We start from the raw sequence: 17,461 nt of genomic DNA on the forward strand, positions 1-17,461 counted from the left end.
CACGTGCTTATGAAGTCCAGACACAGGCAGATTGGAAGAAAATGGCCTGTAGAGGAGGCACTGACTGCAGTGGCCGGTATTACTTCTGTTATTGAATTACTGGCATTTAATTGATCCAGGTTTGGCAGTGCTCAACAATAGAAAGAGATAGAGAGAGATGTGTGTGTGTGTGTGTGTGTGTGTGTGTGTGTGTGTCTCTGTGAGTATATGTCTGTGTGTCTTTGAGTGTGTGTCTCCGTGTGTGTGTGTGTGTGTGTGTGTGTGTGTGTGTGTGTGTGAGTGTCTGTGTGGGCATGTTTTTGTGAAATATCAGGACACAAATGTGTATAATGACATGGGTATGACATAGGTATTACAAAAAGAGGGTGAAATATGAGGACGTTCCCCATGTCCTCACATTTCAAAATGCTTATAAATCATACAGAATTAGTTTTTTTTTCACAGAAAGTAAACTGTCCAGTTTCCTGTGATGGGTAGGTTTAGGGGCAGTGTAGGGGGATAGAAAATACGGTTTGTACGGTATAAAAACCATTACGCCTATAGAATGTCCCCACATTTCACAAAAACCCCCCTGTGTGTGTCTGTGCGTGTGTGTCTGTGTGTTTGAGTGTCTGTGTGTGAGTGTGTGTGTGTGTGTGTGTGTGTGTGTGTGTGATTTCCTCTCTCACACACACACACACACACACACACACACACACACACACACAGAGTTATGGGTGTCTTGTGTACTAAACATTTACCTACCAGAATTCTCCATCTTCAACTTTGGCCAACTCAAGTCTGGCCTTCTGAGGATTGTCTATAACGTCCCAGTCTTTACACCTGCACACACACACACACACACACACACACACACACACACACACACACACACACACACACACACACACACACACACACACACACACACACACACACACACACACACACACACACACACACACACAAACACAAATGCAGAGTCTTTAGCAGCTCTGAGATGCAATGCTGGTAACAAAATGAGCTGCTGAAGTCTCTCTCACTTGTCACTCCAGGGTCCACAGTACTCAACAAACCCCCAGGGGTTACGCAACCTCAGGAGTAACACCTCTTCAGACGCCTTCTGGACCTACACACACACACACACACATGTTGGGTTTTAATGTTTTATGGGGACTTTCCATAGACATAATGATTTTTATACTGTACAAACTGTATATTCTCTCACCTAACACTAACCCTACCATAAACCCTAAACACAACCCTCACAGAAAACTCATTTTTACATTTTCAAAATAACCACTTAGTATGATTTAAAAGCCGTTTTCCTCATGGGGACCAAAAAATGTCCCCACAAGGACAAGGATTTTGGATATTGCCATCCTTCAGGGGATATTTTGTCCCCATAATGTAGGGTTTACCAGGACACACACACACACTCATGTTGGGTTTTCATGTTTTATGGGGACTTTCCATAGCCATACTGGTTTTTATTCAAACTGTACAAACTGTATATTCTCTCCCCTTACACTAACTCTACCCCTAAACCTAACCATCACACAAAACATTCTGCATTTTTACATTTTTCAAAAAAAAATATTCTGTATGATTTATAAGCTGTTTTCCTCATGGGGACCAAAAATGTCCCCACAAGCACAAGGATTTTATTGCCATCTTTGTGGGGACAGTTTTGTCCCCATAACTTGGGGTTTACCTGAGCACAAACAGAGCATATGAAAACCTATGTGGTGTATATAAGTCTCTCAATCTACTAACAAAAACCTATTTTAAAAAAATCACTAATTGGATAAATCATTAAAAATCTGTCAAGAAACACCCAGGTCATACTTCACCCCACATTCCAAAGAAAAAAAATGAAAAAGAAAATCTTGCAATGCAAGATTAATTATTAATACATTTTCCTGCAATGTTCATGTTCTTGAAATCATATGTGTGTGTGTGCGCGCATTATTCTCATACCTTATCTGTATCAGTGATGGCATAGGCATGACCTTTGATGAGACCCTCTGACGTCGCAATGCCAATGTCCTTCACACTCGTAGCCTGCACACAAGACAAATGTGTGTTTAACATGTACACACCCTGCTGAAGAATCCAGCATAAACCAACCCCTAACTGATGGAGTGTGTAGCTTTTCATCGCTTAAACAACCATGTAGGAAGACACATCATGGCCAAATTCCAGAATGACAATGCATGGATTCATCAAGCTCAAATTGTGAAAGAATGGTTGGGAGGGAGCATGAAGAATCATTTTCACACATGAAATCAAGAGGAGCATCAATTTTTGGTCAAGATCTCTGTGTGAAAACTTGCCAAACATACAACATGCTCGAAACATAATAATCACTGCAATAATGATCCAATCATAGACTCCTAAGCATTTGCCGTTTCAATCCAAACTGACTTTTTTGGCCAGGCAGTGTGTATATATATATATATATATATATATTAAAATAATTTAATTAGAAATTTTGACTGGTAGTGTACGTGTGTGTTATACTGTGTGAATCTATACATGTATGAAGCAGCTGATCAGGCTGTCCCTGGCCAGGGCAGCAGTGATGGCTCTCCAGAGCATGTGTGGGGGCCGAGAAGACACAGGGAGGGAGTAGGCAATGCCCCCTGTGAAATCCTCCATTCCCTCTGAGATAATCCCCCCTTTCAGACTGCCATAAGAACCAATCAGCCTTTAAGAACAGACAGAGAGAGAGAGAGAGAGAGAGAGAGAGAGAGAGAGAGAGAGAGAGAGAGAGAGAGAGAGAGAGAGAGAGAGAGAGAGAAAAGAGAGAGAGAGACACGCATATTAATTGGCTTCTATTCTTTGGATTGATTCCACATTAATTACTCTACATCCATCAATTGACTTTGATGATTTTTTTCACAACTGGATGTTTTTTCTAAAAATATCACTCCTTAAATAACACAAAGGAACAATGGCCTTCACGTGAGCAGCGTCACTAATGAATAGTCGCACGCCCACACAGTCGAGGACACATATGCTGGAACTGACTTGGCATAAGCTTTCTCCACCAGGGCGCTCCAGAACTCGTTGGTGGTGCGAGAGTAGCTGAAAAGCAGACGGCCCTCTCTCACAGGCAGCCTGTCATCCACTACCACCTCCACCCACTCACCATACTGCCAGAACTACACCACACAGAGAGAGAGAGAGAGAGAGAGAGAGAGAGAGAGAGAGAGAGAGAACAGGGTTACATTTGCTCTGTACAAGCACATTCGGGTGTTGATACACCTGAAAAAGTGGGATGTTTTACTGCTTTATGGGTCTGTTTCAGTTTTGCAACATTTGGACCAGTATACTTCCTCTATTTTAAATGAGTCGCATTAGGAAAATCAAACATTTACTTGAAAATTGTATGAAAATATGCACTACCGTTCAAAAATGTGGTATTGGTACGATTTTTATGTTTTAGTGCTGTCAAGTCAATTATTTGCTATCGCATCCAAAATAAAAGTTTGTGTTTACATAATATATGTGTGTGTACTGTGTATTAGTGATGTTAACAGTGACACCAAAGCTCCGAAGCGTGTGTCAAAAATATTAAACGATTTTCAGTGAAGCTTTGTATCGATGCTTGATTCGTTCTATCAAAATCAAATGACCAATGACGTCCGAAGCTTCGTTTCACACACGCTACGTTTCACTTCGTTTTATATAAAATGTATATAAAAATTAAATTGTGAATGAAATATTATTACAATTTAGAGTTCTAATCTAAAAGTTAAAAAACAAAACTGCATGCATTTCAAATCCCTCAGTTCTTGCCATCTCTCTTGTTGGAGATTTAGCGGCTCCATGTCAACCTTTCTCACTCGCTGTGACGACTAACCTCTGACCTCTCATACCAGACATGCGTCAAAGCAGCCAGAGCATTTACTCTATTTACGGATATGACAAGACACACGAGCGAGTGACGCATGTATGCAATTTCCAGCGAAAATCATCCCAACATGTCTAAAATATAAACAGGGTAAGATCAAATTAAGATCAGGGTAAGACAAAAACACAGAGGATTGATAATGTATTGACACATTTACATATGTTAATTTTGAACAAAAAAAACCCGTTTAAAATAACTTTTTTTTTTTTACGTATTTTAAATTGTAATTTTAAGGAACACGCCACTTTTTTTTAGACCGTTAGCATCTCGCTCAAAAAAGGACCAAAGAGTTTAAATATTTTACCTATTTAAAACTTGACTCTTCTGTAGTTACATCGTGTACTAAGGCCGACGGAAAATGAAAAGTTGCGATCAGGCACTGTGTAATATCATTGCGCTGCTGCACTCGTGGTACGGCACAAATGAGCCTATTTTCCAAAAAAAAATGGCATGCTCCTTTAATACTGTGCGGAAAAGCTGAATTTTCTGCAGCCATTACTCCACATAATTCTGCAGAAATCATTCTAATTGCTGATCAAAAGTTGTGCTGCTTAATATTTTTGTGGAAACCATGATATATATGTATTTATTTTTTCTGGATTCTTTATTTAATAGAAAGTTCAAAAGAACAGAATTTATTTGAAAGAGAAATCTTGTGTATGTTTTTACTGTAAATTTTGGTTAATTTAATGCTCCCTTGCTGAGTAAAAGCATTAATTTCTTTCTTTCTTTCAAAAAAACTAAACAAAAAACAAATACTGACCCGAAATTTTGAATGATAACAATTTACATAAAAGTCATAAAGGCACAGCAACCAAAACAGACTAGGGTGGAAAATATTCACGAAAAACTAAATTATGACTGTTTTGGTGTAAAACACTTTATTCATATTTAATAAAGTAATGAATGACCATTCAAACGTGAAGCTGAAAGACTTTATGTGATGTTTAACAGGCAAGAATGGACATGTCAGCCTGCAGGTAGCACTGCACTAAGTGTGTGTCCACACATCCGTGTCCATGTCCTTGGGCTACAGTAACAAGCCTAGACATTCCAGGAATCGTCCCCCAATCAACAGTCCTCTAACCTCTCTCATTTCTCTCCTGTCGCTCAGTTTTTGACGTGTCTTCTTTCTTTCCTCCCCTCTCTAACCCTCCTGGATCAGGTCAAGTCATGTTGCACATACCTGTTTAGCCTCTAAACGTGATAATACGGCCGGTTGGATGTAATTATATGCTGAGAATGGCATAACAATTACATAACGCTGAGCAACCTTGCATAAGAGCTCTTCAGTGCTAATATGGTTTGATTGTTTAATTAACTGTGCTGTTATTTCCCGAGTTTAACCTCAGTTCATAACCACACACACAAGCCACGAGAGCTGTGGTGGCTTGTTTTATTGCAAGCCTTGTCAAGGTGAACTCTCTGAAACAAATAGCATTGCAGTAATAATAATTATACTCGCAGTGGTTCATTCGTCGCTTTGCGCTTCAGTAAACAAACCCTGAGGAGTAGGTGAAAAAAATGTGTCAGAGGGTAATTTATTTATCATATATTATATACCATATCTCATTATATACAGCAGCCTGTAATTAAGAGATGCACACGAAAAAGTGAACAGCTAAGGCTTTATTTGTGTTTCGTTTGGTATTTGAAGTGAACATTTTTGGTGAACTTATCAATCTACAGTCAAACCATACATTATTCAGACAACAGATATATAATTTTTTAATAATGGGTGCAGGACACTATATTTCTGTAAGTGAGGATAGCAAAATAAAGTAAACTGTGACATTTTACACCCAAACATGCGTCAAATACAACGACTACCGATACAAATTTGGGAGCAAAATGATTCAAACACTTTGACCTGAGCATGTTTTGCTGAAGAGTTTTTTCTTTAATTGCTAATGCGACGAGACTGAACAAAATGAAGCATTGCTTGCTCATTGGTCGACATAAATTGGTTTTATCTAATTGTGTAGTTAAATGTAAACGCTGATCGGTTGATTGTAATCCTTTACATCCCTTTCTATCAAAGTTATCTGACATTATCAAGATGAATTTGTTCTGATACAGTTTAACTCTGAGTTCTTGTCATATTTTATTAATATTTTCTAAAATATAGTGAATAAACTGTGATCATGTGAGAAAATGTTGAAGGTGTCTGAATAAATATTGGTTTGACTGTATATTATACTTGAAATTATAGAGTTGTGACAGAATAATGCATTAGTAAAATGTTTGTTTTCCCCATTTACTGTATAATTATGCGCATATTATTGTCTCATTCATCTTTTTCTACAGAACATCCTAAAGCAGCTACATGTGAGAATTTCCATTTTTAGGTCAACGTGGCACAGCTTACCCCACTCTCCCCTACTGTATTTAGCTGAAAATATAGATGATGGAATTTACTGAAAGGGATAGTCCAATAAGTGAATATTTTCTGTAGGGATGCACCGATATGATACATTTTGGCTGATAGGATAACCGATAATTTTTTATATTTGACAGTCGATAACCGATATATCGGTCGATAAATCTAAATCCAAGTTTTTATATAATTTTTGAGAGCCTTATTACAAAAACAAAAGTCTCACCATTAAATCAATGTCCCAAGCAAACAAAATAATGTTATGTATAATTTTATGTAGCCTATATGACAGACTTGATCATATTTCCTTTTTGAAGTGATTCCAATCATATTTCAAGAATTCAAAAACATCATGGCGAACAGTGTGCATCTGAAGTGTCTCAGCTGAAGGAAATAATCCATTATTTATCAGCTTTAATATATATAGGACAAATTTTCTTAATCTAGCCAATAATGAACATATATCGGCTGATACCGATATTGTGGCCGATATATTGCGCATCCCTAATTTTCTGGACACAGGTTGTCGTATGCCACTCCTATCTTAAAAGAACGCGCTACTTTTTTTGGAAAATAGGCTCATTTTAGGCTCAGTTAAACAGTTGAGTTTTAGCGTTTTTGAATCCATTCAGCCGATCTCCGGCTCTGGCGGTAGCACTTTTAGCCTAGCTTAGCATAGATCATTGAATCTGATTAGACCGTTAACATCTCGACTCAAAAATGGCCAAAGAATTTCAATATTTTTTCCTATTTAAAACTTGACTCTTCTGTAGTTCTGTCAAGTTTTGAATAGGAAAAATATCGAAACTCTTTTGTCATTTTTTGAGCGAGATGCTAACGGTCTAATCAGATTCAATGATCTATGCTAAGCTATGCTAAAAGTGCTACCGCCAGAGCCGGAGATCGGCTGAATGGATTCGAAAACGCTAAAGCTCAACTGTTTAACTCTACGGGAGTTGGAAAATGAGCCAATTTTCTAAAAAAGTGGAGTGTTCCTTTAAAGACATTAAACACAAAACACTAGGTCAGATTCCCATATAATATGCACTCGGTTTATCCTTGTAATGTGACTGACAGGATTAGATGAACAAGCTCCGCCCACCTTCACCTCTGTCAGTAAATCACTTCACTTTCATGTCGTCTTGAGCCTCACAGTGGGCCTCTTTTTTCCGGATACCAATATAAGTGCCGCTTTCATTTTGTAAGTTTATCTATCTCTAGTGGTTCCTGTTCAGTAACAAGACGGACAGGATGCCCGAGGGGCGGACAAAATAAGGACTATTCTGACTGTTTGTTCTCAATTACGGTGGAAAACATGTAGGAACACACTCATCCATGAGAGCTGGCAACTTTAGGATCATTTTAAGACGTGTGGTTATTCCAAACTTTGGGATTTTATTGACCTGGTTGGTTCCAATCAGATCATTAGGAGCGAATCGGATTAAAGGGGCCTGCAAGAAATCTACAAACAGAAACACAATGTTCCTTCTCCGTGAATGAAAAACAGACAGCTGAATTATGATAATTTGTGCCAATGCGGTGCATGTTTAAAGGGGGGAGGGACATGCAGATGTCATCAGGACAAAAGGAAGATGGGCTGTTTCTGGAAATGAACCTCAGCTGTTAGGGATGGTAAGGGTCAGAGAAGACTGATTTTAATTACCGTTCCCGAGGACGTACGAACTGCATCTCGACGCATAAGCAGACATTCAAACGAGGATATGAATTCTAGCCTGATTCGACCCTCTCTCAAGTCTCAAACCCCCAATTGGACTATAAAAAATTGGCTCCTTTATGTAAAATTCATGGGGTCTTTCATGCTTTCCCATCAATCACTCATTTATAGTCACTGATCTAGTTTTATATAAGTAACCGTGGAAGAAAAGCATGGCGTATTTAACCATTTCAAAAGAATAATCTCATAAATGTGTGAGCATCTCATAATTGTGGTTTTCTTGCTCCCCCTTACCCTGAAACGGAAGATGCCAGCGTAGGATTCACTCAGGCTTTGTCCAGACGGAACCACTTTGACAAACAGAGTCGGGTGCATGGTGAGACAGGACAGGGCCGCCAGCAGCCAGCAGTTACCTGTAGTGGGACACGACGACAGGCTCGGTTACACAACTCTCTCAACATTTATAATGACCACAGCCTCAAGTTCAAGCTTTGAAGAAGCCGGAGACAGGCTGTCCGTCACACGCACAGAGACATTCCTCCGTAACAGGTAACAGCTGTTCGTTTGCTCCGTGTGGGGGAAACAGCACTTCATAAAAAAAATGTACTTAACACACCAGCTCCCATAGGAATGACACCAAACACAGCTCTACAATGGAGCACGTCCAATTAATCTTCCGACCGCGAGAAAACGGCCTGGATATGTTGATGTGGAAAGTCACTTGAAAACAAATAATTAAAATTTCTGCTTGAAGTGCTAAGAATAAGGCATTATTTGGGTGGATTTCCATTCGAATGAGATTATTTACATGCGTTTGTTATTCTATGCGTTGCGATGTTCATATATTATTTAGAGGGGCCATCCAAATCCTGAGTGGCAAACGCACACTTCGTGATTTAAGCACAGATCTGCATGCTTTGATACAAGATGCCCACAGTTCTTTATGTGCGTGCACAAGAAAAGTAGAAAATGGTAGCCAGATGTTGCTGTGACAATGATATTGATAATGATTTTTTCCCCAGAGCTGTCTCTTTATTGAACTCAAACCCCCGCTGATCCACTCCCCTCATATACTGATAACTCTCCTACCTCACATCCACCTTCACTTTGTTATTTGCACTACCGACTCTTTATTACAGTAACAACTGTTTACTTATTCATCTTGCACTACCACACCGTAACTGGATTATGCTCATTTGCACTGCCGACTGTTATTTACAGTACCTACTGTTTACATTTGTATTTTGCACCGTACTTCTAACTGTAATATGCAATCACTTCCACTGCACTTTACACTTTTTTTCGGATAGCTTCTGTCCATAATTTATTGCACTACCTTAATCCACTGCCATATTCCTAATTTTATCCTAACATATCATTGTATACCTCTATCTGTAAAATTCTGTTTATAGTAATAGCCATCTGTATATTATATTATATTCATAGTACATATCCACCTGTAAATTCTGTTTATAGTATTAACCATCTGTATATTATTCACTGTACATATTCACCTGTAAATTCTGTTTATAGTAATAACCATCTCTCTATTTATAGACATATTTATATATACTCAGTACATATCCATGTCCTGCACTTATGCAAACGTTGTATATCCTGCACTTGCTGCTATTGCACTTCTGGTTAGACCTAAACTGCATTTCGTTGCCTTGTACTTGTACTTGTGTAATGACAATAAAGTTGAATCTAATCTAATCTAATCTAATATTGACCAATAAGTATCCTTTAAATGGTACTGGATCCTGGGGGATACCAAAAGAGAAGCAGTCCTTTACTGGTAAATGATGTGTGAACAGGAGCTTTGTGAAAATGTGAAACGCACATTTAATTTGCAAATGTAGCAAATGTAATTTGCAGCCAGGGTCGTTTAGCAACTCTCCGTTGGCTTGCGAGCTGGAAAAACCAAACTCTGGTTAGGCCAATCACATCGTGTATAGAGTCGGTGGGCGGGCTTAACATAATGACGGCAGAGTTGCGGCGGTTGCCCGTGCTACTCGTAAACAAAGAAGCTGGAGAACAGCGTTCTTTCGAATCGGCTTTGGCCGCGACTCTGGAAGACTTGGAGTTAAGCTTTTCTTTGAGGAAAGAACAAAGAACGGCAATGAAGTCATTCAAGGATGTGTTTCGGAGTTTTGCTGACTGGATACGCCGAAAGTTTAATCTATCAACTAGCTCCGCTTCACTTTCTTCGTTGCTCTGGTTGGTTGTAGCGCTATCCTATTGCGTGCGGAGGGAATTTGAAAGACAATCGTTTATCCCGCCCCTCAGATTGAGTCCTGCCAATGGTGAGTTCCCAGACCCAACATCCCAACTTGATGTGGGTCTGGCTTGTCAGGCTAGAAACGCAGGGCAGTGGAATGAAAAAAAAGACCCAATTGCTGCATCCGAAATAGTATGTGAAAAACAGTATGCCAAAAGAGTATGTCCGAATACATAAGGTGCGTCCCAATTCGCGTACGTGCACTCTCATTCTTCTCTCGGGTCATTTTGACCCGAAACTCTTTTTTTTTTAATTGAGTGTTCATCTGAGAGGTCAAAGACCTTAGGACTTTTGTCGCACTTGAACCATGAATACACAAAAAAATTGACTGGATTTGAGGATTTTATGTGATTGTAATAAAAAAAAAAAGTTACAAATCCTTCCCTTGTGGGTCAATTTGACCCCCTTAAGAATGAATGGAATGCGCGGAATGCTTCAGTATACATAGAAAACCTAACAAATGCTCAAAATTACAACAAAAAGTGCAAAAAATGTACCCCAATTTTTTTTAATAATGTGTATCTGAACCATGCCTGCAGCGCTCCTCTCAGAAACTAAAGCCTCCGCGCCTCGATCGCCCCCTGGTGGCCGGTCCCAGTATAGCTCATAAACCCCACCCCTCCATGTATTACAATGGATGCGAGACACGCTAAACAATTCAATTACACTTCAAATAATTGTTTCCTAAAGATGGTTTCTGTCATTTTAGGCAATTTTTATCACGATGATTTCATTTCAAGTGTTCTTTTTAAATAAGTTTAGTCTTTAGTCTTAGTCTAGTTATTTGATACTATAAAAACGGAGGATGTGACGTCATGATTGACAGCTGAGATTGACGGCTTCTCTGAGTGAAGTTGTCACTGAGGCACAAACAGACTTTTTTCTGGATTTTTGGGAGGGGATTAGAGCTTAAACTTTAATTTGATGTCAGCGCCGTGTGCGGGCCTCCGAAAGATTCAAACGAAGTAGCGTCCATATTTTTTTACGGTCTATGATCTGAATGTATACTGAAGAGATAAATTCAAGAACTTACCTTAGGACCCAGCGGAAGAGTGCTTTTGATCCATGTAGAGCTATAAGGCCATCTAGGCCCCATTTACACTGCATGGTTCAAGTGACCCAATTTCGATTTTTCCCTCTCAGATCGGATATGACATGTGAACGTGTAAGCAGGAACAAAAACGCATGAATTCCGATATCCTCAGATCGGATTCAGGCCTCACTCATATGTGGTAATAAATCCGATATGATTGGGATATGTGCATTTGCGTCTGCCATGTAAGCGGTCAAATCGGATAATCCCCAGTAAATGCGAGTCGTACGTCATTGAAAAAGGGACGGAGGAGAATGACGTCAACTCAGGTGGACACAAACTGAGATCAAGGGCTCTCCTCTTTTTTATCTGCCTTACGAGAGCAATGTTTTGCTGACCTTTAAAGATAGTGCGGAAAGCAAAACATTGAATAATCATTTTGTCTACATCAATTGCATATTGCGCCGTTTTACTTCCTTACCCGGGTCAGAACGTCTTGGGCTGTTTCGCCAGTGTATAGTGTAAATGCAATTATCAGATACGGGTGGCTTTTAAAAGATGATGTAAGCGGGTCGTCAAAAAAATCGGAATTGTGCATCAAGACCTGCAGTGTAAATGCGGCCTTAGTGACCCAATGTGAGATATTCTGAGCTGATTTGAGCTGGGTTATGCATGTATTGGAGAGTTATTTTGAATTTAAATTGTGCTTAAATTATATTATTTACTGATAAAATCTAATAATTTAAAGGTAAATAAAAATAAAAAAATCTTTTAAAAAATTGCATTAAAATAGAAAAACTATTATAAAAATGAAATGATATAAGCTTTCTGGAAAAACTGAATGTTGGACACTTCATGACTTCACGACTGTGGCAACTTTAATTATGTAGCGGATGGGGAGGGGCATCAGACTCTGATGTTAAATGACACAATAATCTTATAAAATTCACACACTACACGGATGAGTACATAGTGCATATAGTATAAGTACATAGTGTGTAGTGCATCATTTGGGATGCAACTCTAGTTTACGAAAAACAGGAGACGAAAAGTCCCCGGGTGACCTACTACTTCTGGCCAGCATTCAATGGACTTTACTATCCCATGAGGCCACGGGAGGTAATTTATGAATGGAAGTAAAGCAACGGAACTGATGCTGGTAGGTCACATGACAGTAACTAACAGCAAGGCGGATGTAGTATGTCCAAATTGCATTTATACCCATATTTATACTACATATAACATACTTTTTTAATGGTTGTGAAGTAAATTTGAGTATGCAGTTAGTACCTACTCAGACATTATGCGATTTTGGACACAGCAAATGTCATGCAAAGGACACGAGTGCAACTCATTTCGGAGAAAAATGAATTGCAATGTCATTTTGTTTGCATAAAAGAATCTACCAGAAATGTTAAAATGTCTTTTACATGTTATTTTCATGGGAGATAAAAAATAAATGAATGGAAAAAGGAGAAAGAAATTGTATTATTTGTCCTAATGCATTTGAAAATAGCAATAAAGTAATTTTATGAGGACATCCTGACTCTTTTAAGGGTTTTTAGATTCTAGAGGAAACTTGAAAATTCGGTAACACGTTATTTTACTATAGTAATAACTATAAATTATGCATAATTACATGCAGTACTAAAGCTATTTTATACTAACCCTAAACCAAACTCTCATCCTAACCCTATAGTAAGTGCATGTAGTTAATTATTAAATGTATAATTACACTGTATCATGGACACCTTAAAATAAAGTGTACCTGAAAATTCTTTGATTTTGCTGTTCCACGCATGGTAAATGAAACACTGAACTCATTCAGCAAAACCTGTTATATGTACACAAAAACATTTCATTTCTTGTTTCCTTATTAATGAAAAATTATGATTTCACTGTATACTTTGTCGATTTTAAAAGGCACGCATTTTTGGTTTGTTGTTGCTAAAGAGGACCCATTTCTGGTGGATCTTTAGGGGTACATAAGACAAAAAAAGGTTGGGAAAGACTGAATAAAGCCGAGTATGTAAACGTCGAACATTGCACGTCAACAAAAACACTTTCCATCAACTCCAAATCAATGCCATATGTGGAGAGGAAGAGAGAGGGCTTAGGCAAAACAATAAAACAATACCCGCTGTGCACAATTATTGTTATTCTTTAGGTGGGTGGAAATGGGGGGCGGGTGAGGGAGGGGTGTACAGATGATGCCAATCCGACCTCACGCTCCCTCTGCTTTCATCCCTCCCTGTCTCTAGTACATTTGTCATGTTTTTGATGTGAGTCGCCTGCGGCGGCTCCGTGTTGCATCTCTCAGCAGGGACTCTGAGATCCGCGCAGTGTCTCGCGGCTACAAGGGCAGAATGGGGATAGTACATTAAGCGTGATGAGGAAGATCTGGGTGGAAGAAGATGGGGGGAGGGCATCTGCATGATAAGGAGAGGAAGAGTGGGAGCGTTGCCAAAGACGGATATTTCTCTGATTGCACTCATGCCTTGAGGGGGCTTTCGGGTGATTTGGTTTCTGAGAGGTGCAGTAAGGCGTTATCCCATTATCCTGGCATAAAATATGAACAACCGTGCGCTAACACGAGCATGCACTCACCCAGCTGGCCCTGGCAGATATCGGTGGTGCCCATGGTGCCCTCAACAAAGACAGCATTACTTGTGATTTCCTGAAGAGGGGGAGAGGTGGGGTGGGAGAGATGGGTGTGAGCCAAAAACAATTTGCAAGTACATGCGATGGACTGATCAGGACATCTGAGGAGAACTTTTCAGGTTCAGGGTCTGTCTGACTGTCTTAAAGGGATAGTCCAGCCAAAAAAACTTACATTTACTCACCCTCATGTCATTCCAAACCTGCACAACTTTTTTTCCTCTGCTGAACACAAAAGAAGATATTTCGAAGAATGTTGGTAGCTAAACAGTTTTGCTTCCCATGACTTACATTGTATGGACAAAAATAGAATAGAAGTCAATGGGAACCAAAACGCTTTGGTTATCAACATTCTTCGAAATATTGTGTTTCACAGAGGAAAGAAGGTCATACAGTTTTGGAAGGGTGAGTAAATGATAACAGAGTATCCCTTTAAATCTTTTTAATGAATTTAAATGAATTATAAAAACATAGTAAATTATTCACCTTGAGAAATGCCCCATTTATTATAAATTAGGGCTGTCAAACTGATTAATCTCTATTAATCACATCCAAAATAAAAGTTATGTGTGTATTGCGCATAATTATTATGTATATATAAATACACACACATGCATGTATATATTTAAGATCTTTTTTTACAAAAATTTCTATATAATATAAATTACATAAATATATATATATATATATACAGTATATACATGCACATATTTCTTAAATATATACATGAATGAGAGAGTGTGTGTGTGTGTGTGTGTATATATATATATATATATATATATATATATATATATAAATAATAGTTATGCACAGAACACATTATGTAAACATTTATTAAAAAATAAAGAATTAATCGCTTATTTTTCTGTAATTAATCATGATTAATCGCACCTAACATTAAAGTTTATATATTATATACATACATAGTTGATTCTACACTCTAAAAAATGCTGGGTTAAAAATAACCCAAGAGGGGTTGAAAATGGACTAACCCATCAATTGGGTTGTTTAAAGCAAACATTTAACCCAACCGCTGGGTTAAAACAACCCAATTGCTGGGCTAGTCCATTTTCAACCCAACTTGGGTTATTTTTAACCCAGCATTTTTTAGTATTGTCATACATAATTTAACCATAAATAAATTCAAAAAGGGGTTGAAAATAATGCAGGTTGTCATTAAACATTTAAGGCAGTAATTAAAGTTTTTAATTAAAGTGTCTTGAATTAGTAGTTTTTTTTAACAGTGTATCTGAAGTTTCCCTTGAGGTGCAACATCACCTTTAATGAGCCCATACAGTTCTGTGGGCTTTACTAGCTTATCATCAATGACAACCCTGCTTTCTGCTCCACTAAATGGTGTCTTTTAATTAAATAGTAACTTATTGTCAAATATGGTCAATATTACACTCTTTAATTACGCGGTTACCAATTAAATAAATAAGCATAGACACAATCTGAACCTAAAACATTCTCTCTGGAAAATCAATAAGCCCATCTGATGATAAAAAAGACTATTCTCACAGTAGTCAACTTTTGTATAACTGTAGTTACCTTTGGGCGCAGCCACTTCACTGCCTTTTTAGGATCGGGATCCGCTGGAATCCCGAGGGAGCTCTGATTCGCCGCAAACACCGTGTCTGAGAACAGGACGGCAGATTTGAGACACTTCTGCAGCAGAGCATCATAGTCTTGATCCTTGAACTTCGCCGGATTGTCAATAGAGCCTAACTCAGACATCTCTTCAGAATCAGTGGAGAGGATCAGATGATTCAGTCCTGTCACTCACAGCCTGTGCTGAAGTTTCGGAGCTTTAGCTGGGAAAAGTTTGGAGCAGAACATCCCATTCCCACCCAATCCCCACCCTCTCATGTTTACTGGCCTGGGAGGCGTAGAAACTTGAGACTTATATGATCATGTCAGACTATCATGGCTTCCTGAGCTGCTAATCGATCTAAATTAGTCATGCTAATATTTAGGTTATTAATTAACAAATGAAATACGCTTCGATTCAACAAAGCAAACCACTGAGCAATATTTTGGGACAAAATGTTTTAAATATATATATTTTTTTTACCCCGTAATAGCCTATATTCATTTATACACCGGGGAATTTTATGTAAACAAACATCAACATCTGTTGTGTGTGAAATAACACATTCACCGCTAGATGGCAATGCGATGTCACTACCTCAGTTTTTGATGTTCTAACACGTTTAAGCCCAGCTTTGTTTTAATAGCAAATCAAACATCTGTACCTTTTATGTTTTTTTAAAGAACAACTATCATTCCTTATGGCACAAGATCCAATGGTAAGTGGCTAACTATAAAATAACTATTTGTTTTTAACCTCCTAAGACCGAGGTAAACAAAGTATTTTGAGTTGAGTACTTTTTCATGCCATTACATTGATTAGCATAAGAAACAAATGGATTTTTTTTAATTATATTTTATTAATATGTTATCTAAACGTTTTATTCAGGTGTGTCCTAGTGTTAATCTGAGACCAATGTGTGTTGAAACCAAGACAAGACCAGCACTCCTTAAATTCATAGAGATCCACATTACCACCTGAGAAATGACTTATAACTTATAATAAATGACTTATAATAAATATAATTTGAATAAGACACTATATAGAGCTGATACCAATCAAATGAAATCATTAACAACAAAATTCATCTTTGCTCTCCAGAGGTGATACAGAAGATATGAATTGGTAAATTACAAATGCATAAATAATTGTGGAGGATAATGTTTTAAAAAATATATATTGAATGTTTGTTAAAGCATGTTTGCAGTCATGCTCAAATTTGTGAAAACGGCTCTCTTGCTCTAATATCACGTGTTATAAATCCAGATCTCATACAAGAACTTTTTGCAAGTTTGTGAGCATTTGTATTCATTTTTAGTGAGATTTTCGACACAATCCCTAATTATTTTCTGAATCGACATGAATAAATCAAATTATAAATAAGTTATTGATTGCATCTGAAACAGTAAGTTTTACATCCAATCACATTAATAGACCCTTTTCACATTTCCGGGTTTCTCAGAGTGGAAGTCGTCATAGTTGGGTTAACTTTTATAGCGGTGAATGAGTTATACATTAAATATATATTTTTGTGTGTGCCCATTTGCTCAAATAGCACAAGAAAACGCCCCAATAGTGATTTCACAACTTTCAAAAAGAGGGGAAAAATAGAGTGAGATTGATAACGGCAGTGAAAAGAGAGAAAGATGTTAATATTACGTTACTCCCATAGACGCTGTATTAGAAACACCCTCACAGCAGTGGTGACTTGTTTTTTGTAATTTGATGCAAAAGTAATAAAATACAAAGTATTAGTGTTATAAATGTACATACATTTAAAAAAAATATGAAAATACTAAAAACCTTGCAGGATTAACGATATTGATGACCATTAAACCGCGTCATCACAGTCTGTGAAAAGGGTCCATAATGTTAATAAATAAATCAGACAATGCAACTAGCAATTTAGTAATATCCCAGCAGTTGTGGTCTTGACCGGTCTTGAAAC

At 38.0% G+C, this 17,461-nt stretch overlaps 1 protein-coding gene across 1 annotated transcript in view; it reads right to left on the reverse strand.

Moving 5' to 3' along the window:
- capn12 (calpain 12) overlaps positions 1-15,715 on the reverse strand; it is a 45,348-nt gene extending 29,633 nt beyond the window's left edge. Inside the window, exons 1-8 of the mRNA XM_079826169.1 lie at positions 15,474-15,715; positions 13,872-13,941; positions 8,245-8,363; positions 3,013-3,146; positions 2,518-2,689; positions 1,960-2,043; positions 1,023-1,108; positions 745-822 (exon numbers count right to left, since the gene is read on the reverse strand). Coding sequence (XP_079682295.1) covers positions 745-822; positions 1,023-1,108; positions 1,960-2,043; positions 2,518-2,689; positions 3,013-3,146; positions 8,245-8,363; positions 13,872-13,941; positions 15,474-15,659 — 929 coding nt within the window. The 5' untranslated portion in view covers positions 15,660-15,715. The remainder of the gene's footprint in view (positions 1-744; positions 823-1,022; positions 1,109-1,959; positions 2,044-2,517; positions 2,690-3,012; positions 3,147-8,244; positions 8,364-13,871; positions 13,942-15,473) is intronic.
- Positions 15,716-17,461: the final 1,746 nt, after the last annotated feature.

This window comes from Gobio gobio, assembly GCF_949357685.1.
Source record: "Gobio gobio genome assembly, chromosome: 9".
NCBI classification, from domain to species: domain Eukaryota; kingdom Metazoa; phylum Chordata; class Actinopteri; order Cypriniformes; family Gobionidae; genus Gobio; species Gobio gobio.